The following is a 26376-nucleotide window of genomic DNA, read 5'->3' on the forward strand; positions in this document are numbered from 1 at the left end:
GGCCACTGCTCTTCTTTGGGCAGCAGAACTTCTCTCGTTGAATGCAGACACGGGCCAGGCAAGAACCTCGTAAGATTTGTCTGGAAGGGATAGGGTCTGTGAGGGCTTGTACTGCCAGTATTAAAAAGAAGTTCCTGAAATGTACTGGCCTTTCTCAGTCTTCAGAGACCTTTCATGTTCTGAGCAGCAAGGGCAACTATTGTGTGACACGATTCCTGGGGTGACATGAGCAAATGTCTATTTGCCCAAGATAGGGAGCCCATGACAGACCAAAGTAAGAGTATCACCCAAACCCAACTTGGTGAATCCGTAAGTTTGCTGGAATTAAGGAAGAAGGACAACTCAAAGGTAGTGCCTTGCTGATGGCCCATACTGGCCATGGGTGGCAACTCACAAAAGCTGCAACCGGCCTCTACTTGCGGGTAGCTCTGCAGATCTGAGAGCCTCCTCTAGGCCCCTTGGCTGGCCTGAGGCTCTCCTCAGCAGGCCTCACTGCTTATGTGCTTTTATAACCTTGGGGATGGAGAGGTTTTGTGTATTTGGTAAGTTTTAGGGCCTTCCTGACATTTATGAATTGTTTATTTTCCAGTCTTAAAGGACTCCCCAAATCTTAAGGATCTCCCCCCTGCCCCCACAAGAATTTTCGATCTGGAGGAAACTGCTACGCATCACCAAGAGTGACAAAAAAACATCTAGTGAGCACCCACTGTGTGTCAGGTGCTGCCCCAAGGGACTAAGCATGTGTTTAGTTTATTTCATTCAAAAACAAAACACAACTGCTATGTACTGGGGACTATGGGGGTCCAGCTCCTCAATAGTCCCCTCCCAGGGTCCAGGAAGAATCTACAACCAGCTGATAATTAATCTTTGATGAAAAGAAATGAATCTATGTACATGAAATGCCTTAGTTCACACACTTAATTATTCTATGTGAGTTCTTTTTCTACAAGCTTCTATTCTGCTCTCATGCCTCCTTTCTTGCCTGATTTCTCTCTATTTTTATCTACTGCTCCCTCTAAGTTCTATCCTAATTCTCTTGTCTTAATTCTGCCTCATCTAGGTCCTCTTCATCTCGTTCTTACCCAACTGGTACTTCCCAGCTGACTCTTCCTCATCTTCCATCTCGTCCACATACTCTTTGGTCAAAACCCTCCTTATCCCTCTCAGTTCTCCATCTCTCAGTTCTCCATCTCTAAGTTCTCCACATTCTTCCTAAGTCTCCCAGGAATCCAGTTATAAACCCAAGTAATAGCAGTCCCTTGGTTGAGCAAGGTCACCAGGCTTGAATTCTTGTGTGGTCATAAAGGCAGGTAAGAGTTTCCTCAGGCAGTGATTGTCAGGCTTCCAGGGTCAAACAGAGGGGTGATAAGAATCACACAGAGGGGCAGTAATTGTTAATTATCATTTGCAACCCAAAAAGGAAGTGACTATTGAATTAACTAAAGGCTAAATTTGGGTAATATCTAAGAAGAGGGATCTTATGTGCTCAACTACAATCTTAAACATGATTGGTAGAAAATGTTAGAAATCTGTAAGTTGCTAGGTCCATGGGAGAAAATAAAACTGCCTTCTTTTTTCCTGTGGCTCCTATCTGTTCAAACTATCTGCAAGTTTTTCTGCAGGGTGGGGGAAGGTATGTTTAGTTGCTAGGCAACCTGTGTACAGCTAGATGCCTCTGGTGATAGTTGAAGGGAGATCTGGAACTAGAGGTAAGGTTTGGGAAAGGAGGAAGTAAGGCTTAATTGGCACATCTGCCAGGCCTTCTCAAACAGGTAGTCTGGATGCTAGGGTCTGTTCTTAGAGAGTACAGAGATATCTCTGATAAGGTACTTTCCTCCATCTGGGGATGGACCTGGCCGGATGCTTCCAATGATAATTACAGGGAGGCTTGAACTGGGGTTCTGGCTGTGCATAGCTGTCAGCACACAGGTTATCTAAATATCCCTTTAGCAGAGGGGAAATGGTGCCCAATAAATGATGGAAAAGCTACAATAGCACACAAGAAACTCATAGCAGGAAACAGCTGATAATCAAAAGCCAAATATCACCAAGGCTCCTTGAGCCTCAGCTTGACCTCTGGAAGGCCCTTGGCTTCTTCCAGGTATTAGCTTTCTCATAATCAGCAGAAATCCTACTTTGTATATTTTTTACGGCTTGGAGCACGTCCCTGTTGTCTTCATTTGGAGGTAATGAAACTAAGGCAAGAAGGATTCTGTCAACGGCCAGCAGAGGAGATTCTTCCCAGCTGTCACCCCCTTTTAAGTTAGCAGTGATGCCGTGTCCATCTGAGCAGCCCTGTCCCAGTTACTGCTGCACCTGTACTCGTCTGAACTGATGAGCTCCTGCCTTGGTGTCTGAAAGCTCTTCTCCACTACAGAGAAGCAAGCTCAGGGTATCTTTGCTGGTGAAGAACAAGGAGATGACGAGAAGTATTTTTTTCCTCTGTCTTCTATTACCAAAGTATTGTTTGTAATAAAGGGCTGGAGTTTTGTAGCAAGAATTTTGTAGCGAGGTTAGCCCGAGTCATTGCCCCTCAGTCTTAGTGTAAAATGAATAGAACATCAGTCCGGGAGGTGACTGCAGACGTTAAGTAAAAGAATGCAGGGTCAGCACCAAATAGGTCCTCACTTTCTCCTTTCAACTTAAGGGAATTGGTGCCTGGATCCTGTGTGAGTTCTTAAGTTAGTGGAGGATCTGGTTTCTTCTAGGATGAAGTAATAACAACAGTTAATGTTACCTGACCATCACTGTTCTGGGCTCTTCACAGGAAGCTCCTTCTCCAGCTGTCCCCACAGTCTTCTGAAAAGTTCTGCAATTCTGCTTTGGGTTAAGTGGGTAACTTGCCCAAGGTGGCATTGCTAGGATCTGGCAAACCCTTGATCAGAAAGCTATTCCATCTTGAAACTACTGATGTCTGCCTCTTCCTGCCAGACATTCTCATTTGATCCACATGGATTTTTTATTTTTTTTTTTGAGAGTGTTCCAGCTGAGAGCCTCCTGGGGAGCAGGTTTTGAAATCCCTGAAAGCTACAGTTTCTCTCTGTACCGCTCATGTCACAGAGGCATCATGAACACATACAAAAACATATGGCACACATACATACACACCCACTCACCCCCCACACACCACAAAATTAAAACGGAAAGAAAATGGATGAGCTGTGAGTCTGAAATTCTATAATGATCCCTAATACCCTTCATTTTAACCTAACATATACATATCCCCCAAAGAAAATAACTCCAAACAGACATTTTAAAAATATTCAGGATGTACTGTACCATTTATATTCTAAAGGAGAAGTTTGATCACAACCATTCCTCCATTGGGTAGTCATCCAAGCTTTGATCAGAAAAAAATCCAAGTACCATTACATGTGGATCAAACGAGAATGTCTGTCAGGAGGAGGCAGACATCAGTAGTTTCAAGATGGAATAGCTTTCTGATCAAGCTTTTGTCTGAATTTTACCCCAGCATCTTCATGGAGAATGTCTGACTGCGCCCTTCCTAATCCCTGGAAGCCCATGGTCAGTGTGGCAAAGACCCTTTGTCTGCTTCGTGGGCAGGTGGCAACCATGCCCTCAGCTTGACTGCTCAAGGCCTAAAGGATGAAGGAGATGGGGGTGGGGTGGGGAAAAGGGGAAGGCTTGGATTGTCATTTGGATAGACGGCAGATGAATTAGACAAAGAGTCTCTGGAGCTAGCTCTCCTCATATTCCTGTCACTGATTCACTCCCGTACTCACCTCCACCGGGGAGCCCTGGGGTCAGGGACCAGTCTGTGCATGTAACCATGCCGGGGTGTGTGTGGGGTCAATATCTGGCTGAGGTGACTCATTATCCTGATGCCTGGAATAAGAAGGCAGTAAATTCCCACATTGGGAATTGACTTGTTTTAATCTCAAGAGCAGGACATAAAAGTTCCTTAAGAAAAAAAATAACTGACCCCCACCCCAAATAAATACCAAGCAATGTGAAGACAGCAGACACCAAGCAACAGGGGGGGGGGTGTGACCAACAAGGCCCAGGGCAGAAAGGAGGCACGCGGTCGCTCTTCTCAGTTGATGGCCTCACGAGGCCGTGGGGCATGGAGGAGGGAGCCAGGAGGAGCTTGTCAAAACTTGCTAAGTGTGCAGAGACAGAGCTGAGAGTCTGGAAAGAACAAGGCAGCTGGCAGCTCACAGCAGAGCGTGCCAGAATGGGAAGAAACCCATGCCCAAGGCAGCAAGCAGAGGCCCCTCCTTGAGAACTCATCCGACCACGGAGCAGTTCACACACGAAAGAGAGTGGCCTGACAGGTGGGGGCTGCTGGAAGGGACTAGAAGAAAAACAGATAATGCTCACCTAGCCTCAGGAACAGAGTCAGAGGACTTTGTAACCACGGAGTTATTACGACTACTTGGGAAGGTCTTAACTTCAATGGTAGGGAAAGGCGAGCCTCAGGTGGGACAGTGCTCTCTGGTCACTCCTCAGGAAGCCATCAAAATGAGACATGGAAAAAAAAAAAAACTGTTTCCAGGTGATATAGGTGTATCTCACAGCAGAGCTCAGAGAGATTTACGTGGCACGGATCTGTTCAGCACGCACCAAGATAAAATTCACAGTGCTTGGCATTCAGCCAAAGATTATCACACAGGAAAAGAAGCAAAAAAGGGTGACCTTTAAAGAGTAAAAGAAAAAAAAAATCCATCAGTCAAAATGGACAGGGAGAGGCAGAATGAAGTGGCAGCCGAAAGGGATGTTCCAATAACGGTCCCTGTGTTGGTTAATTTTTTTGTCAACTTGATACAATGTAGAGTCACCTGGGGAGAGGTAACTTTAATTTTAAAAAAATCCCTCCATCAGATTGGCCTATGGGCGTGTCTGTGGGCATTTTCTTTTTCCTTTCTTTTCTTTTTTTAATTAAGAATTTTTTTTATTCATTTTACATACCAACAGTAGATTCCCCCTCTCTCCCCTCCTCCTGCCTCTCCCTGCCCCCCACCGTGGGCATTTCTTCAGTTGTTAATTGATAAAGCAGGGTCCAGTCCACTGTGGGCGTTACTTTCCCTAAGCAAGTGGACCTGGGCTGTATAAGAAAGGGCGCTGAGCAAGTGAGCCAGTAAGCAGTGTTCCTCTGCGGTCTCTGCTTCAGCTCCTGCCTCCAGGCTCCAGCCTTTGAGTTCTTGGCCTGTCTTCCATCGATAATGGACTACAATGTAGAAATATAAGCCAAATAAGCGCTTTCCTCCCCCAGATTGCTTTGGTCAATGATTTATCACAGCAACAGCAAAGAAAACTAGGACAACTGGCCCTCATCATGGCTTCTCCAGTTCTAAGCAGCCCAAGCATGAGATGCCTCCCTGAGTGGCGAAGGGAGAAAGAATTAAGCCCAGGCCTTCGACTTGAAACCCAGTGCAGATCTGCCATAGTGAGAGAGTGTTGGGCAAAGCTGTGCGATACCTGCCACCAGGCCACTCCATGCAGACTGGGCAGCTGGAACTGTGTTGAGCCATGTGGCTGGTGGCTTCCATCACCCCTACTGTATCCCCAGCTGCAGAGCAAGGAGTAAGATGTAGCTCGCCATGGGGAAGGGCCAGAAAGGTAGCCTGAAGATTTGTGGCAGTGCTCAGTTCCAGGCTCGCTGCAGAAAGACCCAGCAACTGGTAGAAACTGGAGGTGGACTAGATAGAGCTCACAGATGGAGGCTCTAGATCAGCTCTAGCCTCAGGAAGAGACCTGTGTGCTAATGGAACACATTAGATCTGGTTTTGGAGTGGGTTTGAGCACACCCATTCCTGAGCCAGAGCCGGCTCCTGTCACTATGAAATTCAGGGGCAGCCCATCTTAGCATCATTGTCGATGGCCAAGGGACTGTCTCTACCATCCCCATCCCCCAACTTGGGTGGCACAACGATTACCAAGCCAATGCTTAGAGACAGGGGCATTAAACTGTTTCTACCACCTGGTAGAGACTTGTGCCCCGAGGGGACATGCTTGAGTTTGGGGTTACATCTCTCTCAGCTGTGTGATGGGCCTCAGATACCCAAGACTGTGTGGGTACTTTCAGCTGTGAGACTCCGAGGTAGCTTAGCTTGGCATATGCTAAGATGGTTAAGGGGCTGCATTCACCAACCTTACCCCAACCCGGAACACCCAAGATCCCATTTAATGTGAGCAAGACAATCAGAATCACAAGATTTTGTTCTGGAATTGAGCACTGAGCTGGTCAAACCTAACCTAGGCATAGGCTAATGGCCTCCATCCTAGGTCTGCTGGTAGATAGGACCTCTGAAATACTTGTGGTGCAGAAGAAACACCATACTGGGACACTGGACCGTTGTCCCATCACCTGTGGTGGTGGCAATGGTCGTGGATCAGGGATTCAACCCATAGCCACATGGGCCTGGGTTGTAGCCTGGTTGTTGGGCTGGTCTTGGCAGGTTGTTGGTGTAACACAGGTTGGTGACATTGGTAGCCATAGTTGTGACTAGGGAGCCATAGTCTGAGACTGGTCACTCAGGGTGACTATGTTCAGAGCCAGACAGAATCCTCCAGTGTCTGACCTCAGGCCGGTGACTGTGCATGAGACATGAGGACCTTTGGAGGTCACAGGGCGTGACTGGTGAGGACAGCCTACTCACTGGATGTGCTCTCTTGGTTCTTTCTGAACAACACACCATCAGCATATTCAAGAAATCTGGGCTTGGGTTGCCCTTTGTTCCTGAAACAGTGACCACATGCTGATGGCAGACTCATGGCTTATTTTCTATCTGGGTGCCACCTAGGGCTGGAATAATGAAAGTGACCACGTGATTTCATGTGTCAACATGCACTTAGCAGGTGTGTCCAACCTTTTCACATTGAGACATGTGTTGCCACTATAAGATGCATGCTCAAGGTGTTTTAAGTGTGTGTGTGTGTGTGTGTGTGTGTGTGTGTGTGTGTGTGTGTAGACGTTTTTCCTGGAAGTATGTCTGTTACCTCATGCATGTCTGGTGCTCATGGAGGCTAGAAAGAAGAGAACATTAAATTTCCTGGGCCTGGAGTTGCAGGTGTCTATTAACTACCATGTAGGTGCTGGGAATTGAACCCAGGTCCTCTAGAAAAGCAGCCAGTGCACTTGATCACTGAGCCATCTCTCCAGCCCCTCACAGTGTTTTAAACAAGTTTCCGATCTTGTGTTGGGTTGCATCATAGCTCTCCTGGATGGTGGCACCCAAAGCTTTCAGGAAACCATGACATGATACCTGGGAAGTAAACAATTTACTTTTAAGTAACCAATGGATCAAGGATGAAATCAAGAAGAAATTGATTTTTTTTCCCGACACAAAAGAAAAGGGAGAGACAGAAGTGCCGTCAAGGTGAGAGTGTAGCATCCTGGGCCCCCAAGGGAAAAGTGCGAAGATCTAAGACTACCTACGATTACCTCTCCAGGGGCCAGAGATGGGAGAACAAGTCACGCATGCCCCACACGAATACAGGGAAAGAAATAAAGATCTGAGCAGAGAGGACATGAAAAGGACAAAACCCAGCAAAGCTCAGCAAATCAGAGCTGACTCTTCAGACAGACAAACCCTGACTTGGACTAAGCAAGAAAAGGACAGGTGACACCAATAAACAGGCCAGAGAGAGAAAGGAGAACATGACAGCTGACACTGTACAAAGGGAAGAGGTCACCAAGGTCACCGTGAACAACTCTGCACCAACAAAGTTTGATAACCCGAAAGAAATGGACAGATTCCTTGACAACAGCTTACCAAGACCGAATCATGACCGAACAGAAAGTCTGTTTGACGATGTGAAGACAAGAACTTATTAAGGGCCATTTGTTGTATCAACAGCTGACGATATACTGAGAGGTGAATTCTATGTACCTTCTCTTAAGATCTAGAACAAACAAGCATGGCCACTTCGTTGCCTTTATTCAGCATAGCTCCTGAAGTGTGAGCAAGAACAATCAGTTACGAGAAGGAAACAAAAGGCATTCAGTTTGGAATCCGGTGAGCTCCAGGTTCAGTGAGAGATCCTGTCTCCAAACAAAAAAAAAAAGTAGGAAATGATAGAAGATTTTCAGTATTGGCTTCTGGCCTCCGCACACATGTGTATGCACACACACATATACACACAGGCAAAACACATGTTTAGACATAGGACATTTGAGTTTATCATTAGCACATGCTATTGATGAAGTGATCCATCACCTGCAATTAGACCGTGTAACTGGTTGAAGTTGTATACCGTTGGCTGCAGACAGTCATGAAGATGGCAAACAATACAACAAAGGAGATGAAAGGAGATATCAAATCGAGTAAAAGAACACTCTTAGGAAAAGAATAGAGGACAGAAAATGGGCCTATACGGCACTGGCACGTTCACCTGGCCACTCCCTTTGTGTAGGATCCAGGCAGAATCTGGCCTTTGTCATAGAATCAAAAAATGTTGACCACCTTTTTTTTTTTTTTTTTTTTTTTTTTTTTTTTTGATTATGCTACAGCTCAAACATTTCAAGGGCTCCTCATTCTTTAATCGTGAACAACGAGAGCCCTGGGATTTGCTATCTGAGCCCAAACTCTGACTCTGAATATTGACTTGTTCCAAAATGTCAAATTTGGTGTCACAAGGCTAAAGACTCTTCCAAGTCCTTCAGGCAAGTTTTGAGAGAGTGTTTATTGACCTAACAGAGAGGGAACATGATCATCTTGTTGGTGCTGTATTAAATAACCAGCAAGATTCTGCTGTAGTTCCGAGCAGTGGTGAGCTGCAGAGAATTACAGTTAGAAATGTATTAAAGCTGCCTTTGCCATTCCTGCCCTGTGCCTATTGGTAAGACGCTATCTGTGCCACAGTTTCTAAACAAGCAAAATGTGAGCAGTCAAGAAAGCTTTATTTAAAAATGCATAGAGAGCTAGAGAGAGGGCTCAGTGGTTAAGAGTGAACATGCCCTTGCAGAGGGTCTGAGGTCAGTTCCCTGCATCCATGTTGGGCGGCTCATAACTGCCTGCAACTCCAGCTTCAGGGAACCTGACATTCTCTTCTGGATCTCAGGTACCCACACTTTGTGTGTGTGTGTGTGTGTGTGTGTGTGTGTGTGTGTGTGTGTGCGCACAATTTTTAAAATATTAATCTTTAAAACAATAATTGATACCACTTCTAGAAAACTTCTCAAAAACATACAAAAGGAAGACATACTACTTTCTAGTTCAGTCTATGAGACCAGTGTCACCTTCTCGCCAAAGCCAATGACTCAATGAGAAAAGTCAATTTCAATATTTACTACGGAGAAAGATAGAAAAATTCTGCAAAGTAATGGCAGACTACGTCCACCAGAAAAAAGAATTATGCAACTTGATCAAATGAGAGACATCAAAGAAATGTAAGTCCGGTTTTACATCTAAAAGTCAACAAATACCATATACAATACTAACAGAATATTAGGGGGGACCACAGCCATCTCGACACAGATGGGATGATCATTCGACAAAATCCAATAGCCCATTGTGAAAGCAAAAACCAAACAAAAGCAAAAAAAGTCCCAAGGAACAAGAAGCTGGGGGGTGGTGGCGCATGCCTTTAATCCCAGCACTTGGGAGACAGAGGCAGATGGATCTATGAGTTTGAGGCCAGCCTGGTCTACAGAGAGAGTTCCAGGAGAGCTAGGGCTATGCAGAGAAACTCTGTCTTGAAAAACCAAAAGGATATTTTCTTGTTTTTTTTTTAAGTATTTCTTTTTATTTTATGTATATGACTGTTTTGCTTGTATGAATGTATAGGTATCATGTGCATGCATGGTCCACATGGAAGTTTGGAGAGGGTTGGAACCTCTGGAGCTGGAGTTACAGATAATTATGAGCTGCCATGTGAGTGCTTAAAACTGATCCCAAGTCCTCTGCAAGAGCAACAAGTGCTCTTAACCACAGAGCCATCCCACCAACCTCTGTTTTATTTAAATTATGTTTATGTGTGTGTGTCCTTGTGTGTGTATGTCACATGTGTGGGGGTGCGTATCAAGCCAGATGCATTGGATCCTCTGGAGCTAGATTTATAGGTGGTTGTGAGCCGATTAATGTGAGTGCTGGGAATCAAACTCAGGTTCTCCACAAAAGTAGCCAGTGCTCTTAACTGTGGAGTCTTCTCTCTGGCCCCTAAAGTCTCATTCTTAACCTGAGAAAGAGCATCTGTGAAATATGCACAAGGGTAACAAGAAATTTTAATGTGGGGAAAATAACCTTCCAACAAATGGCATAGGAGCAATGGATGTACACACGCAATGCTCTTGACTTTTTTTTTTTTTTTTTTTTTTTTTTTTTTTTTTTGGTTTTTCAAGACAGGGTTTCTCTGTGTAGCTTTGCGCCTTTCCTGGATCTGCTCTGTAGACCAGGTTGGTCTCAAACTCACAAAGATCCACCTGCCTCTGCCTCCCGAGTGCTAGGATTAAAGGCATGCGCCACCACCGCCTGGCTTGCTCTTGACTTCTTATCTCACCCATAAACCAAAAAAATTACCTCAAAATGCATTAAATACCTCAGTGTAAAAGCTAAACTATAACACTTAGGAACAAACCTACACACAAATACGTATTGTCTTAGGCTTAGCAGTGGTTTGGCTGTTAACAATAGCAAGAGTACGAGAGATAAGATAAATGGGACTGGTGGATTGAATGAGAGTGGCCCTCAATGATCCCCAGTTAGCAGAACTGTTTGGGAAGGATTAGGAGGTGTGGCATTGTTGGAGTGGGAGCGGCCTTGTTGGAGGAGGTGTGCCTGGAGGCCCAGTCTCTCTCGCCCTCCCTGCCTGCAACTTGCAGATCAGATGTGAACTCTCAGTTACTTCTCCAGCACCATGCCTGCCTACCTGCCTGCCACCATGCTCCCCACCATGATGAGAATGGACAAACCCTTTGAACTATAAGCAGGCCCCCGATTAAATGCTTTCTTCTGTAAGTTGCCTTGGTCATGGTGTCTCCTCACAGCAATAGAACAGTGAGCTAAGACAGGGACCTCAGAAATGTGCACTGTTTCATGCTTCAGTGGACACTATGGAGAAAAGGAACAGGCACCCAAGAGTGGAAGTGTTTAGAAATAAGCTGCTCACGAAGACTCTAGGTAAAGGCAAGCTGAAGGATGGTTACAATTTGGGAATAAAAGACTGATAACCCAGCCTTTGTTACATACTTATGTGAACTTCAGATGTCATAATTTCCCAAATTCCCAAAGTCTGTTTAGACTTTTCTCTTCTTAGCCTCATCTGTCCACTTTATATCCAAATCCTGAATTGGTCTATAGATCTTGCTACAACCTGACTATTTTTTAACAGTTTTTAAGGAAGATCTATTATACTGTTTTAAATTTTAGGTGTACAGGTATTTTGTGTCTGTGTACCACATGTGTGCAGTACCTCTAGAGGCTAGTAGAGGGCATCAAGTAGTCATTTGCCACCATGTGGGTGCTGGGAACTGAACTCTGGTCTTCTCAATTGCTGAGCCATCTCCCTAGCTCCCAACCCAATTGTTTTTAAAGTTGCTGTTTGGGGTACAGGTTGGTGCCGGCCTCAGTGGTCCTCAACTCTTCCCAGTTGAAATGGCCGTTGAGGGCAGGCTCATCGGAGCATGCTGTCTGTGATTCTTCTCCTGCAGCCCAGGCTCCTGGTGATGTTTTCTTCTTAACCCCGTGCGGGTTTGTCACTGGACTCAACTATTGCTCCCCGCCGCCAAGTAGCCAAGTAGTCTGCGGCAGGTATTGTGGTTTAGCGTCCTCCTGAAGCTGAGATGCTGCTTGCCTTGAGAGCCGTTTCCCCGCGCATCTCTCAGAGGGATGAAGCCGAAGAGAAAGAGATAGAAGTGAGGACCAAAGGGTACCTGTTCCTCCTCCTGTTCTCTTCGTTAGTACTGGGCTTCCTTTTCAAACCCGCTTCTTTTCTGCCTCATTTCCTTTCTCCCCCTTTCTTCTCCACCTTCAGAGGATGCTAGGAGCTAGTGACCGGAGGACTGGAATAAACGAATTGGGTGAGCGACAGAGCCCTTCATGGCAATAGAAACCGTAGTTTGATTTTTACAGAATTAACAAGAAGGAAGTATAAATGTATAAATAAATAAAATCACTTTACAGTATTCTGGGGAGAACAGGCCTAGAACTCCCTGGGACTCTACTTCATTCTCCCTTGAAGTTAAGGTTTTCAAATTCTAAGAGGCTCCTGCAAGTGACCTGATACTGCCTCTCAGAGCAAAGTCTAGAGCTTCCCGATTGGTCTCAGGCACACATTTGACATTCAACACCAGGCCCCTCAGGGCACCCCCATTGGGTCTCAACCCTCACATGCAGTGCCCAGGACGCCAGGGACAGCATTCGCTTGCTTTAGCAAACGTGCCTTAACAGAATGTATCAGACAAGCACAGAAATGTGTGTAACTGCTCAGAGGTGGACCTCTGCCTCCTTCCATACTGTCCCCACCTGTCCCCTGGCTTCCACCCAAAGCAGGCTTCATCACCTTCAACCAAAGGACTGCAGCTCCTGAGGGAGTCACCCAGCAGGAGGGGTTGGAATTTCTTAGAGTCCTGTCCATCTCCCTCAGTTCCCAGCTGTGCTCAGTTCTCTTCCCTCCCTCCCTTCCAGTGTGCATCAGGCTCTGGTCTGTAGATCACAAGCCTCCCCCCCACTCGCCCCCGCATAATTCCCTGGACAGAAAGACTCTGGAACCAAATAGCTTCAGATTCCCAAATAGCAGGATTGGGAATCCTGGTTGTGGTGAGCCCCCCCTTGCCCATGCTCTGAAGAAAAGGCTGGAAATAAAGTCATCATTAATCCCCAAGTTTTTAAGGTTCCCCAGCTTTTTGCCTAAGGAGCCCTCTTTCTGAGTAGCAGCAATTGGCACTCAGTGGGGGGAGGGGAGGGGGAACGATGGGGGGGGGTAGAGCATGTGGCGTTCACTGCGAGAATCATCAGATTAATGTTATCTCCAGAAATTGAGCGCATTCAGTCACTGACAGCACCGGGACCTGGCACAGCAGGAATGATGTGGCAGTTGAGTAGCTTTCAGTGGAGGAGGGTAGAGGGAGCAGTGTGGGGGAGGAGGGTAGTAAATCCTTGATGGTACCCCTTAAGGATTTGTCTTTGAGGGTAGGTGTATGAGTGTCAAAGGGTGGAGTACTGATAAGCCATACCCGCTATCATTTTGATTGTTTCCCTGGTTAGACCATGATTTTTTTTTTCTTCAAAAGCATTATTCAGATGGCTTCAAGCCTGAAAAAAAAAAAAAAATTTAAGACTGATCAGTAGGAAGGAGAGGACCAGGCAAGTCAATTCTGCAGCATGGATGTGCTCCAGTCTGCTTCCCTTGCACAAAACACCGAGAACATCGTTAGCAAACTGTCATGTGGATGCGGGCCGTGTGATCAGCATCCCTGGGAGCTCACACCTCTGCAGTAAGCGAAGGCTCTGAAGGTGTGAATTCATGCGGCACTCTTAATTAAAATAACTGCAGGAGAATTGGAAAAGGATCCTTTAGTGAGCGATGCTAATGAACAGATGATGGCCTTCTCCTTCCCCTTCTCAGGCTAACAAGGCTCAGCCACTAATTGCTGTAATTAGCAATGAATGAATATGAAAAATACTTCACTTTCCCCTCATAGCTCCAGCTTGGCACGCCTGAGCTCTCTGCCTTGGTTGCTGGGCTGCCTCTGATTTCCTTTAGGAAACTCAGGTTTGAAGGGGTCTTCACCCCCCTTTCAGACGGTAATTGGAAGCCCGACTCCTGCCCTTAAGTGGCTGTACCCTTGGTCCAGCTGGAAGGTGAAGGTTCATCCTGGACTCTTTAAAAACCCTTACTAGGATTGGTTTATATGGCTCCCAGGAAGTTCTCTCTCCCCTACGTTTGGACTTATGCTCAATGAAGGGCCTTCATCTTTTTCTAAGAAGGCAGCCCCTGAAACAGATATGCAAAAGTATATGTGTTGCTATGGAAATCATTGAATGAAAAAATTATTTCCCACTGCCCCGACTGAACAGGGAAAAGGAAGAATGGAACCAGCTACATAACGAGGGAATAAAGAGGAGCCCAAGATGCAGAGAGTAATTAACAATGACTGAAGAAGTCATAGGAAGGTTTCTCCAAGGAGGCTGATCTCCCTGCCACCCCCCCCCCAAAAAAAAAGGCAGCTATGTCTCCATGGTGCCAGGAGCTCTCTCAAAGGAAGCTCAAGGGGCTGGGAGCTCTGGGAGGCATCTGATTCGAACTGCTTGAGAAGGGTAGGAGGACACTGTGGTTTGCATGGAAGCCAATGGCTGGCACTCAGGATGGTGCTCAGAGGGGCTTTGGATGCCACATTGGCTTCCAGTTCGAAAGCAGAAGCCAGCTTTGATCAGTTCCAACTCCAGTAGGTGTCAGAGTGAGTTCCGTCACGGCGCTGTACAGAGCTCCGAGGACACAGCTCATCTGGCATGCGCATGGGCAGCCTCTTTACATATTATTGAGGACTCATTGACTGCAAGCTGTTTTATTTCCCTGGGTCCTAGTCTAATTATATAGCCCCTTAAATGTGGGGAGGCTGGCAGTAATTTAATCTTTCATCTAAAGATTTATTTCTATTAAAAAAAATTTGTGTGTGTTTGTGTGTGTGTGTGTGTGTGTGTGTGTGTGTGTGTGTGTGTGTGTATGTGTAGGTGCCCTCAAAGGCCAGAAGAGGACATTGGCTTCTTCAGAGCTGGAGTTACAGGCAGATGTGACTGCCCGATGCAGGTGTTGGGAACCACATTTGGGCCCTCTGCAACAACAGTACATGTTATTAACCACTGAGCCATCTCTCTAACCCTGTCTTGGCTAGCTTTTGTCAACTGGATACAACCTATAGTTACCTGGGAAAGGAGAGCCTCAAAAAAGGAGTTGCCTCCACCAGAACTATCTGTGGGCTTGTCTGTGGGCATTTTCTCGATTAATGATTGATGCGGGAGGGTCCAGCCCACTGTGGGCGGTGCCGTCCCCTGGGCAGATGGGCCTGGGTTGTCTAAGAAAGCAAGGTGAGTGAGTCTTGGAAGCAACATTCCTCTGTGGCCTCTTCTTCAGTTCCTGCCTTGGGTTCCTGCTTTGGCTTCTCTAGATGATGGACTAGAAACGGTAAGCGGAAATGAACCCTTTCTGTTAGTTCAGTGTTTGTCACAGCAACAGAAAACAAAAGAGGACAAATCCCCAGAGCAGCTTTTAATGACAGTCAATGCCTTGTAGTTTCAGGCTCTGAGGACTGACCCAATTAAAAAAAATGAATCAAAAATATCCTTTTGAAAAAGCCACTGTACCAGCAATGTGCAGGGTTTTGTCATTGTTTCTTAAACAGTACAGTATGGCAACTGTTTACAAGCATTGCCTTGTGTCTGGTGTTATGTGTGATCTAGAGATGATCTGAAGTGTACAGGAGCAAGTGGGTAGGTTTTGTGCAAACACTACATCATCACGAGGAGTTTGAGCAGCCTCTGATCGAGGTACTCACAGTGCGGTCCTTGAACCAGTCCTTCCTGGGTACGGGATACAGTGGTACTGATAGTCTCTGGAAGGCACCAGAGGAGAATATATCTAAAGCTGCTGGATAGCTAGCCTTCTGGGCTATACCCTGTGAGACGATACGATATGATATGATACGACATGATACGATACAAGTCATTCTAGATATAGCTCCAGATACTTCAGCTGACAGATGCGGTTTCTGAGCCCACAGAGCTGAGGGCCACACTCTAAACAGGGATTAAATTCACCAAAGGAGCTTCACGGGAGTCAGCCTACCAACCTTTGCATGCTGCCTGACCTTGCCAGCCTACAGGCTGCATGGACATCCTTCTTTTAACCCCTTTTTTTGCAACGCACATTCATGTGACTAAGACACAACTGATTCAAAATCTTAGTCTCTATCTCAGACCTCCTGACTCGCCTGCATGCTGCTGGAGTTTAGAAACCACTGATATTGAGAACTGCTTATGAGAAGCCATACTTATCTGGGCCCCGTTGCCACATTGGGGACCAATATCTACCATATAAACTTTTGGATCTGCTCTCAAAACATTTCTAAATCATATCACTAGTTTTACATGAGTTATACCTAAGTCATGAATTGGGTCTATAGAAATCAGGCATTAGAAGTCCCTGGATTAGTTAACAGTTTGTCAAATGAAAAGCCCACCCTTCTCCCATACTGAATAGAATGGATGCATTATGTCAGTGGCCTAGCAGCATAGAATGCATTTCCAATAAATATAAAATCAGATTCTCCAAGAAGACCAAGAAAATACCATCTTCTGTCTGCAGGTGAAGATATTTGCTTGAGTTCAGAATAGTCAAATGGGTGAATCACATTTGAGCCGCTTGCCTAAGATAGTAGATGTCCCAGCCCGGACTTGAACCCAGAGTTTCTGACCCTGTATTTGGTGCTTTCTTGACACATGACCCTGGTCGCTCAGCCAGAGCCATTCTGGTGTAAGGCCAGTCCACACACATAGAGGAGGAAATGAGGTGAAAAATAAAAGTCTTACTGCAGTATACTTCCTGAAGAGATACGTGGGCTCTATGGTCTGGCAGCAGGAATGTTCCAGACTGGTAAATAGGAGGTTGGGAGTGTTGGAGGAACTGGTCATGCAATATGAGTAGCTGATGAACTGTGATTCCAGGATCAACGTCTCTTGAGAGTAAGGAAAACAGAGAAGACACATGGGATTCTCAGAAGTGGCTCCAGAAATATGGCTTGAAGGCTCAGAAGCTGACCTTTTATGATGTCATTGCTGACTGCTCCTTCCGCCATGCTGATGGAGTTGTTGATATAAAAGGCAAGCCAGAAGATGAATCTGTGCAGACCAGCGCGGTAGGTGAAAGCTGCCGGGGCTGTGGGTCTTCTCTTGGTGCCTGGGGGCAAGGAGTGTGTGAAGCCTTCCTTGGATCAGATGCCAAGGGAAAGACCACATTGAAAGGTGGCAGGGGAGGGAGTCGTCTAGGGTTTCCATGAGACAGATGTCCCTTCATTTTCCACCTTCTCTAAATGGTACCCATGAGAGTTGTCAAGGCTGGGGCATGGCTTCTGCATGGCTTAGTCTGTTTTGAGTGGCCAAAACAAAATGCCTGATGCTAGATGTTTTATGAAGGAATACTTATATTTAGCTCACGTGTGTGGAGTCCTATTACCAGGTAGGTACCAACTGTTTAGCCTCGGATGCGGTCCCCTAGCTCCAGCTCTGTCACAGAGAAGCAGAAAGAGAAATAGCCATGGGCAGAAGGCTGATGTGCCGATGACATCATCATGTAGCGACCTGAGCTCTCACTCTGCAAGACCAGCTCTCACTTCCTGTCACCAGCAGTCCCCCATGATCTTCTAGCAGACCTTACCTCTTAGGGCTTCCCCACCTCCCAGAACTGCCACACAGGGGCCCTACACCACAGACACTTTTAGAGACATACTCAAGTTTTTGAGCTATAGCAGCAGATATAAGTGAATTATACCCAAGCTACCAGCTGGGCCAATAGAAGTTCAAGTCTTATAAGTGCCTGGATTGTTCAATATTATGTCAGATGAGAGGCTCTTTGTTCCCCCATGTTGAATGGGAAGGAGAAACAGCCAGTGAGTATGTGAAGAACCAGGCATCTCTGTGGTCCTCTTGAATTTCAAGCATCTTGAAGATGCATTACTCCAGTGAGCACCTGCCAGTATATAGTGGATTTCCAGTAAACATAAAATCAGATTCTCCAAAGACTCATAGCACCAGATGAGTATGTTTCAAGCTCTGAAAGATCTAATTCCATTGTACCAAATGGGGTCCCTGGGGATGCAGCTTCTCACAGTGTCTGACTCCGGCTCCCAACGACCAAATTATTCTCAGTGTGAATGATTTCTAAGCTCTCACATCATGCATTTGAGTCATTAGGTCTGAGGTGGGGGCAGGATTTTACATTACTTATGTCCTAGCTGGCCCATTTTTGTGTTACCATAACAAAATATCTGAGGCTGGGAAATTTACAAAGAAAGGATGTTTATTTAGCTCACAGTTCCAGAGGTCAAAGAGTATGGCGTAGCATCTGCTCAGTTCCCGGTGTGGACCTCATGCTGTGTCAACTCACTGTGGAAAAGAAGGAAAGCAGGCATGGGTAGAAGAGCTCAGAGAGAGGGCAGGGGTGGGGAGAAGAGAGGGGAGGTAGGTGTGATCAGCAATGACTGATGTTGGTTTTCAACTTCATTTAGAATCGCCAAGAAGAAAAAGCTTAGGGTTTATCTATAAGGGAGTTTCTAGACTGGGTTAGGAGGGCTGGGAAAGCCTGCTGCTCGACATGTGAACAAAGCCATCCTAAATGTGGGCAGCACCAGTCCACGGCTTGGGGTTCTAGACTGAGTAAAAAGGAGAAAGTGAGCTGAGCACCAGCATCCGTCTCTCTCTGTTCCCTGACTGCAGATGAGATGTGAGCAACCACCTCAAACTCCTGCTGCCAAGGCCTCGCCACCATGACAGACTGTACCCTCAAACCACGGGCCAAAACAAACCCTCCCTTCCTCCCTTAACTTGGGTTTGTCGGGTATCTTGTGATAGCCACAAGAGAAATGACAGAGGCAGGCAGGCTGACCGACTTTGCAACAGTTCACTCTTTGGGTAGCTAGTTCTGAGACATCTAACTCATGCCTACAGAAATAATTGAGTGTCTGTTAATCACCTTTTAAAGGCACCTCCTGCCGGCACTACCATCTTGGGGACTAATGCTCAACATGGTGGGGACAAACCATAGCAAACACCCAGGTGGTGGACCAACGCCTGCACATTGAGAAATAGTCACGTGCATGTGTGGAGCAGGGACCAAAATACTCAGAATCAACTGTTGATACGCCCTGAGAGACTAAGCAATGTCACAGTATAAAGCAGAAAAACAGTGTGTGTGTGTGTGTGTGTGTGTGTGTGTGTGTGTGTGTGTGCGCGTGCGTGCGCACATGCATGCATGCATGCATGCAGTGCATTTTGGAAATGGAGGACATGAGAGGATCAAGGCCCTGCTCAAATACTGTGTCACTTGATGTGTTTATTCTTAAAGGCTGTGATTCAGGGTCAAGGCCATTACTGAGAGGCTTGTAGTTCCAACAGAGAGGACCTTGCATGCTCTGATGTATCGCTACTCTGGCTGACCACCCAGCTCCTTGCCTGCCCCCACCCTCCATCCCCCACCCTCCATCCCCCACCCCCATTCCCCCACCCCCCTTATCTCCACCCCCAGTCAGGCTGTTTTCTTGTAGCGGTTCAGTTCAGGTCCCGCCATGTTGTGCTTTTACCTCCTTACCCCTGCATGTTTACAGTGGGCCGCAGGAGGAAAATATATAAATTGAATTAGAAAAAACGCAGCATTGACGAAAAGCTTGCTTCCTGGCGTATCCTAGGAGGCAGAGTAATTGCCGCAGCACAGGGGAAATCTCATTAGTGGCTTTCCTCCCGAGCACAGTTTTCTAGCTTTGTAGACATCATTCAGTCATGTTCAGGAAGTCATCCGTAACTAAATTTCCACTCAGAAAATATTCAGTCCCGGGTATTTAAAAGCATTATTCCTTGTCGATTTTGACATAGCCTGATGTGGCAATATGGCGTGCCCTGGGCCAGCTCTAATGCTGAACTTTCCCTCCCTTCTTATCAGTCTCGATGAAAATGTAAGGACCAGATCGAAGAATGTGGCTTATAAATAGGGGGCTTTGCTCATATTTCTTGTGCTAATGCATAATGACATGGTGAGGGTTGAGAATTATGCTAACTATTCTCTTCCATAGATAGTGGGGGGAAAACATTGCTTCTTCATATTTTCAGACCATAGTCCCCAAATTGGGTTACTCCTAAGGTTGTGCCATGCATTTAGTAGGGAGACACTGTGGCTGTAAAACGAGTAGATCCTTTAGGGTTCCCTGGCAGCCAGGGGGTAAATCCCCTGTATGATTATCTATATAACCACTGGTTTAGATGTGGTGTAGTTCTCTACATCTGAGAAATTTATGACTAGGAAGATCTTGCTGTGTAGGGTTTCCAAGCTGGATGAAGAGGCGGGGATCATTTCGCTGCCTGGAGCTTCCTCCTTTATGTCTTTAAACTGGGCATTGTCGGGTGCAACCTGAGAACAGAGCCGAGCAGTTAGGAGATGCCCTGTAGACGTGGTCTTTTCTCTCTCACAGATATTGATGTTAGAGGTAGAGAATCAGCACTGGGAATGCTCTGCGCTCTGTGTCATCAAGATACTTTAGGAAGCAGCAGGAGGAGAAAAAGCCAATGGGTCCAAGAGAGAGCCCAGCCTCTGCTGTGGAGGATAAGAAAGAATTCAAAAGTCACAGAGGGACAGGAACCAGGAAGGTCAGTGGTGAGGATCAGTGCTCTCAGTTTTACCCTGGAGGGGGATGAAGTTGCTGGGCCTCCCGGCTGGTAGGATATTCTCTTGTGGCAGGTGGGGACCGGTGTGAATGGGATCATCTGGGCTGCCATGTTGCCATCTCCTTCTATCATGCCGCTGCCTGCTAGCCTGCCTCCACGCGGCTTCGTGGCAGAGGACAGCTCCCTTCGCCAGCCACTCCCCTTGGCAGCGTGTCGCTGATAGACTCTGTGCTCACCACTGACCTTCCCGGTTCCTGTCCCTCTGTGACCCTTGAATTCTTATCCTCCGAAGCAGAGGCTGGGCTCTCTCTTGGACCCGTTGACTTTTCCTCCTCTGGCTGCTTCCCGACTGTTCTTACCCCGTCACCAGACTGTCGCAGCCTCTCCTTGGAGCTGTGCTGAGCCCACCTCACCCGCTCCAGTCCTTGAAGATGAGTGTCTTCCTTGCCACCGCTGACTGCAAGCCCTGCTTTCACTCTTCAGGATGACAGTCCCGTATGGATGACCCTTCTGACACTCTTGGTCTTTCATTTCTCTATCCCCTCTTCTAACGACTTCCTCCTCCTCCTCCTCCTCCACCCCATCACTCCCCTCCCTGCCGTAGGTACGCCCTTGACCTTGTTATTAGGAAGAACTGCAGACATAGCCCACACGATGCGTTCTAACCAAACCACTTAGATTACTTTTCTCAGGCATTTCCTCCGTGGCGTGACTGCCACCATTCCGTCGGCCTCAGTGGGGTCTGCGGGTTATTATCCCTGCCACCCTTCCCACACATCCTCATAACTTGTTCCCATCTTAGATTATTTCATGTATCCAGCACAATCAATCCCACAGCTATTTAAACCCAACTTTGTGCCGTTTCTTGTGAATGGCAGCTGACTGTGCTAGAGAAATCTGGAGGCAAGCACTCAGCCATGAGGCTCAGTTTCACTTTGGATGAAGGCTTCTGTCCCCAGGAAGAATTGACCTTGCTCCTATTGAACACTCTCCATGTATGGATTCATCTTTCACTCACTCATTCATTTTCCTTCTTTTACTTTATACCCTCAGTGTTGCCCTTCTAGAGCTTTCCATCAGCTTATAAGCATGCATTTTAGGACTCTGTGTGTGTGTGTGTGTGTGTGTGTGTGTGTGTGTGATGTATGTGTATGTTGTGAGCATATGCATGCATGCATGCGTGCATGCATGTATGTGGTGGGGGGAGTCAGAGGTCAATGGCGTGTGCTCTTCTCTATCTTATTTCTTCTTTTGAGAAACGGTCTCTTACCGGACCAGAAGCTCATTGATTGGGCTAGGCTGGCTGGCCAGTGTCTGTCTCTGTCACTCTCTGCCAGCCAGCACTGTGGTTACGTGTATAGCCAGGCCCAGCTACTGTCATGAGTGCTGAGGATCTGAACTCAGGTCTTCCTCATCCTGTTCAGGAGGCATGTTTCCCACTGAGCCCTCTCCCCAGGCTCCTGTAGGACATTGGATCGCACACCTGCATCTGATGGCCTTTTCCTGCTGTGCACGGGCTCCCATCCCCTCAGAGTGACAGCTACTGGTGTTGGCCTCTCCCTGTGCCTCATTTGCTTCATTCTGTTCCTCCTTAGAAGTCAACTCTTGCAAAGACTGTGATCCATTCTCTTTCTCCAGCTCTACAGTTCCCTTCCTATGTGCTCTAGAATCTACTGATTATGCAAAATCTCCACTTCTCCATGAAAGCTGGGATATATGAATTTTTTAAATTCAGGGATCAAGTCTTTTTTTTAAATCTGATTTTATTTTTTTATTAACATTTTCCCCTTTATTTTACATGCTGACCACAGTTTCCCCTCCCTCCTCTCCTCTCATTCCCTCCCTTCCCCTCTCTCTTCCCTCCCCTCCCCTCCCCTCTGTCCTCACCTCCTTTCCCTCTTCCTTGCTTCTCTCACTCCCCTCCCATCCCCTCCCTCCTCTCCCCTCCCTCCCCTCCCCTCTCCTTTTCTTATCTCCCTTCCCTCTTCCTTCCTTCTTCTCCCCTTCCCCCTCTCTTCCCCTCCCCTTGCAGGAATCACTGGCTTCTCTGAGACACAAATGGGATCACATGTGTACCTCTGACCTTGTCCATGACCTCCATCACAGGGCTGTCTGTGGAGCAGGCACCTGAACATGCCCGCTGAGTTTAGAAGCGAATGGCCTCCCTGTGGAGATGGGTGCCAAGAGGTGTACAAATAAAGCAGAGATGGGCATGCCGCCTGGCTATTTTTTCCTTACACCGTTTCTGAGTGGTTGTTTCATTAGAGTTTTAGCCCCAAGCGCAAGCCCTGGGATTCCCCACAGAGCAGGCTCACCCATATCCCAATACCCCAGTTAGAGAGGCGGCGGTGAACGGCAGAGAAAGATTTCATCAACGTGGCTTCCGGTCACATTGCAAAGTATGGACAAAGGGGTTCATGGACCCCAACGTCTGTCTTTGGGGTGCTGAATTGAATTGTAGGGTTCACACAGGAAGAACTGGGGTAGAAAGAAAAGGGTTGTACACTTCAGGGGCCCCAGGCAAGCTTGATCGGGTTGATCTGGTCTCAGTTCTGGTTCTGTGAGGTTTGAAGTTGTTACTGTCGTCGTTGAGAGGTGTGGTCTGGTTCCTGTGGGATGGTTACTGCTGCTGTGGGGGTGGGGCATCTCATTATAGAGTCCTGTGTCTCTGAGGCTCTGCTGTTCCTGGAATCCAGAGTAATTGCAGGGTTACTGTACACCTTGAGGCTCCTTTCTTTTCCGGGTTATTGGTGTGTGTGTGTGTGTCGGGGAGGGGGGCAGATCTGGAACAGGACAGTGCACAGTAAGATGTTTCAGTTGCTCTTATTGGTCCTTATTCTTGCAGGAAGGTGCAATGTTAGCCATTATTATGTGATACTCAGGCACTCCTTCGGATATTAGCATGTCAATGTGCAGATTCATCAGGTGATGGAGTCAGAGACAGATACAAAATGGAGCCAGAGATGATCCGATTTTATTCAGTTTTTAGTTATTTTGTGGGCCCATGTGAGGAGCTGTGTTTTATTATTATTATTATTATTATTATTATTATTATTATTATTTGTTTCTAAGAACCTGCTCTAGCCCATGACTTTGTCCTTTCCTTAGGACACCAATAGGAAGACAGTTCATGCCAAATACTGCAGCAGATTCATCCACGTCCCCTGGAAGGATGGGACCTTGGTCCATGTCAGCATTACCAAGGAGAAGTGCAAATGGTACAGTGAGAGAGTTCACATAGCCCTGGCCAGGATCCAAAGGAGGTTGGTATGTTTGGATGTGGTCCCTAGTGATCTAGTTGCTCGTGAAATATTGGATGAGCTCAATGAAGTCAAGTGGCCAATAGACGTCATTGTCAAATGTTTCCACCTGATAGTTTATTGATGACATTATTAACCAAATGGAAATACCGGTACTCAGATTTCATCAGAAACAGATCAGGGAGGTGTTATTGTGTGTATGGGTGGTGCGTATGCATGGTGCATATACGTGGTGTGTATGCACAGTGTGTATTCGGGGTGTGTTTGCATATGGAAGCTGACAGAGGTTGGTGTCTAATATCTTCCTCAGGTGCTCTCCATCTTGATATTTGAGACAAGGTCTCCCATGGAACCTGGAGCTCGGTGATTAGTGAGGCTGGCTGGCTAATGTCCTCCAGAGAGCTACCTGTCTCTGTCTCCCCAGGACTGGGGTTACAGACACGCATCACTATACCTGGCTTTTATGTGGGTGCTGGGGATTGGAGCTGAGGTCTTCACACTTTTGTGACAGGCACTTTGTCAATGGAACCTTCTCCTCAGCTTCCAAAGGAGCAATTTTGAAGTAATGGCTATTAAGAGATTAAGAGATACTTGTCTGTGCTTTGGTGGGTTTTGCGGGCCATGGGTATACTGCAGACTATATGGCATCTCTGCTCCCTTATAGAACTATTTCATCTCAAGGCAACTCTTATGTAGATGTGACATATTGGAAAATAATCAGATGATATATATATATATATATATATATATATATATATATATATATATATATATTAGAAAACAATGAGAATACATAGTCTCCTAGCTGTCTTTATCCTGCTGTGTTCTTTTATAATCTGTTCTGCTCCTGAGTATGGTGTACTGATACCATGACCTCAGGGTTGACTCCATGTGGATGGTTTAAATTAACACCCTCAGGTTTCAGGTGTCAGGGGACAGCTTTAGACCGTGGAGATGAAATTCATTTGGGGGTATCGGCCTGAGGTCTCAGTGAGCTGGAAAAATAAGAAATTAAAAAACGATGAAAATCCCAGCTCTATCACTTGCTATTAGGCCCTGGGCAAATTAGTTAATATCCTGGGCAAGTTAGTTAATGTCTTTTTGCATCTGTTTCCTTGATTATGAAGTGGGAATGGTGATGACATTTGTAAATCTGCTCTGTGGATTATGCCAGATGCTGACTCTAATAGGTTTAAGCCAGTGGCAGCCTTGTACAGCCATTTGAAGATGAATCTCCCCTCCATCCTCATGCCGTTTTTATTACAAAGCCATATGAGCAGATTCCCAACTGCCCAGTGTTTATACCCAGAGCCCCAGCATCTCAAAAGCCACATGGTGATGGATTACTCACAGGAAGCTGGCCCTGGGTCCAGAGTCTTCCTGCTATGGCTTCAGAGCTGACTGGTTTGTGTTTCCAGTCTTGTAGGGGACATGCTGCTTACAGTGCACTCCCCCCTCTGGGTCCCTTTGTCCCTTGCCTTCCTGGTGTCAAGAGTGGGCAGAAGCTCTTTTCTATTTTCTGCAGAACCCTGAGAATTGGCACCATCTCTACCTTGTATGTTTGGCAGAATTCACCAGTAACACCCCACTGAAGCCTGGAGTTTTCTTCTCTGTGGAAAGGTTTTGGGGCATAGGACTCGGAAAGCATCAACTTTCCTTGGAAAGTGTGCTATGCATGTCAGTTGCATTTATAAGTTTCATTTTGTTGGAAGCATCGTGCTAGTCATCCATGCTTACTGATTTCCTCTTTAGTTGTTCTTTAAATTATTGAGAAAATTGTCGAAATCACTGAGTCGTTTCTGTGTGGTTCTTTCAGATCTATCAGCTTTTCCTTAAGACTTCGAAACTCTGTTAGTTGGTGCATATATGTTGCAGACTGTTGTATCCACTTGGTGGATCAGCTTCTTTATCATATAAATGCCCTGTTCAACTCTGCTGAAATTCCTTATTAGGAAATGTACTTAATCTGATAGCTGAATAGTTAGTTACTCTAGCTTAACGATGATTATGGTCTCCAAGGTTTATCTTTTCCCATCCTTTTCTCTTTGCCGAGCTCTGGCTTGTAATTAACGGGGCTTCTTGGAGACAATGATTGCAATGTTGTTATGATTCATATTTATTAACTTGGCTAGATTTAAATCTGGGATCTTGTAAAATTTTTCCATCTGCCTTGTCTCCTTTTTGTTCACTTTTTAGCTTTTGCGTTACCTTTTTATGACTCCCCTTGCTCTCCATGGTTGCCATATTAACCCTGTCTGTTAAAGTTTTGTCTTGATATGTGTGACTAGCTGACATTTGTGCTGTACATATTAACCTCCCAGTTTGCCTTCAGACAAGATCATGCCTCTTTGTGTATAAGAATATACAATGTCCGCCCCTCCTGTCTTTTCCAGTTACCATGCACTTTATATGTACAGCTTCTATGAACCCAAGAAGGCAGTACAAATAGTCTAATGTTCTCATCTCATGACAAAGAGTTAGAACATGATGTATTTAATTCTGCTTGTTTCTGTTACTCTTTACTCCTTTGTATAAATCCAGACTTCCACTGGGCTTTCTTTCATTTCTACCTGAAAAGCTTTGTTAGTATCTGCTGTGGTTCAAGTCTGTTAGTGATGAATTGTATTAGCCCTGTTAGAGTGAAAACCCCTTTAATTTACCCCCCTTTTAAAAAAGATCTTTTTGCTAAGTATAGAATTCTAGTTTGAAATTTTTATTGGTTGTTTCTTTTTAAAATCTTCAGTGTATTCTAGCCTGTATGGTTTATGATAAAAAGACTTTTATTCATA

At 46.1% G+C, this 26376-nt stretch overlaps 1 protein-coding gene across 1 annotated transcript in view; it reads left to right on the forward strand.

The window, feature by feature from the left end:
- Vwa3b (von Willebrand factor A domain containing 3B) overlaps positions 1-26376 on the forward strand; it is a 188014-nt gene that overhangs the window by 74047 nt on the left and 87591 nt on the right. Inside the window, exons 9-10 of the mRNA XM_037199794.1 lie at positions 16623-16813; positions 23436-23590. Of these exons, the coding sequence (XP_037055689.1) occupies positions 16623-16813; positions 23436-23590 (346 nt within the window). The remainder of the gene's footprint in view (positions 1-16622; positions 16814-23435; positions 23591-26376) is intronic.

The sequence above is a fragment of the Peromyscus leucopus genome, chromosome 16_21 (genome assembly GCF_004664715.2).
Source record: "Peromyscus leucopus breed LL Stock chromosome 16_21, UCI_PerLeu_2.1, whole genome shotgun sequence".
Taxonomy (NCBI): Eukaryota; Metazoa; Chordata; class Mammalia; order Rodentia; family Cricetidae; genus Peromyscus; species Peromyscus leucopus.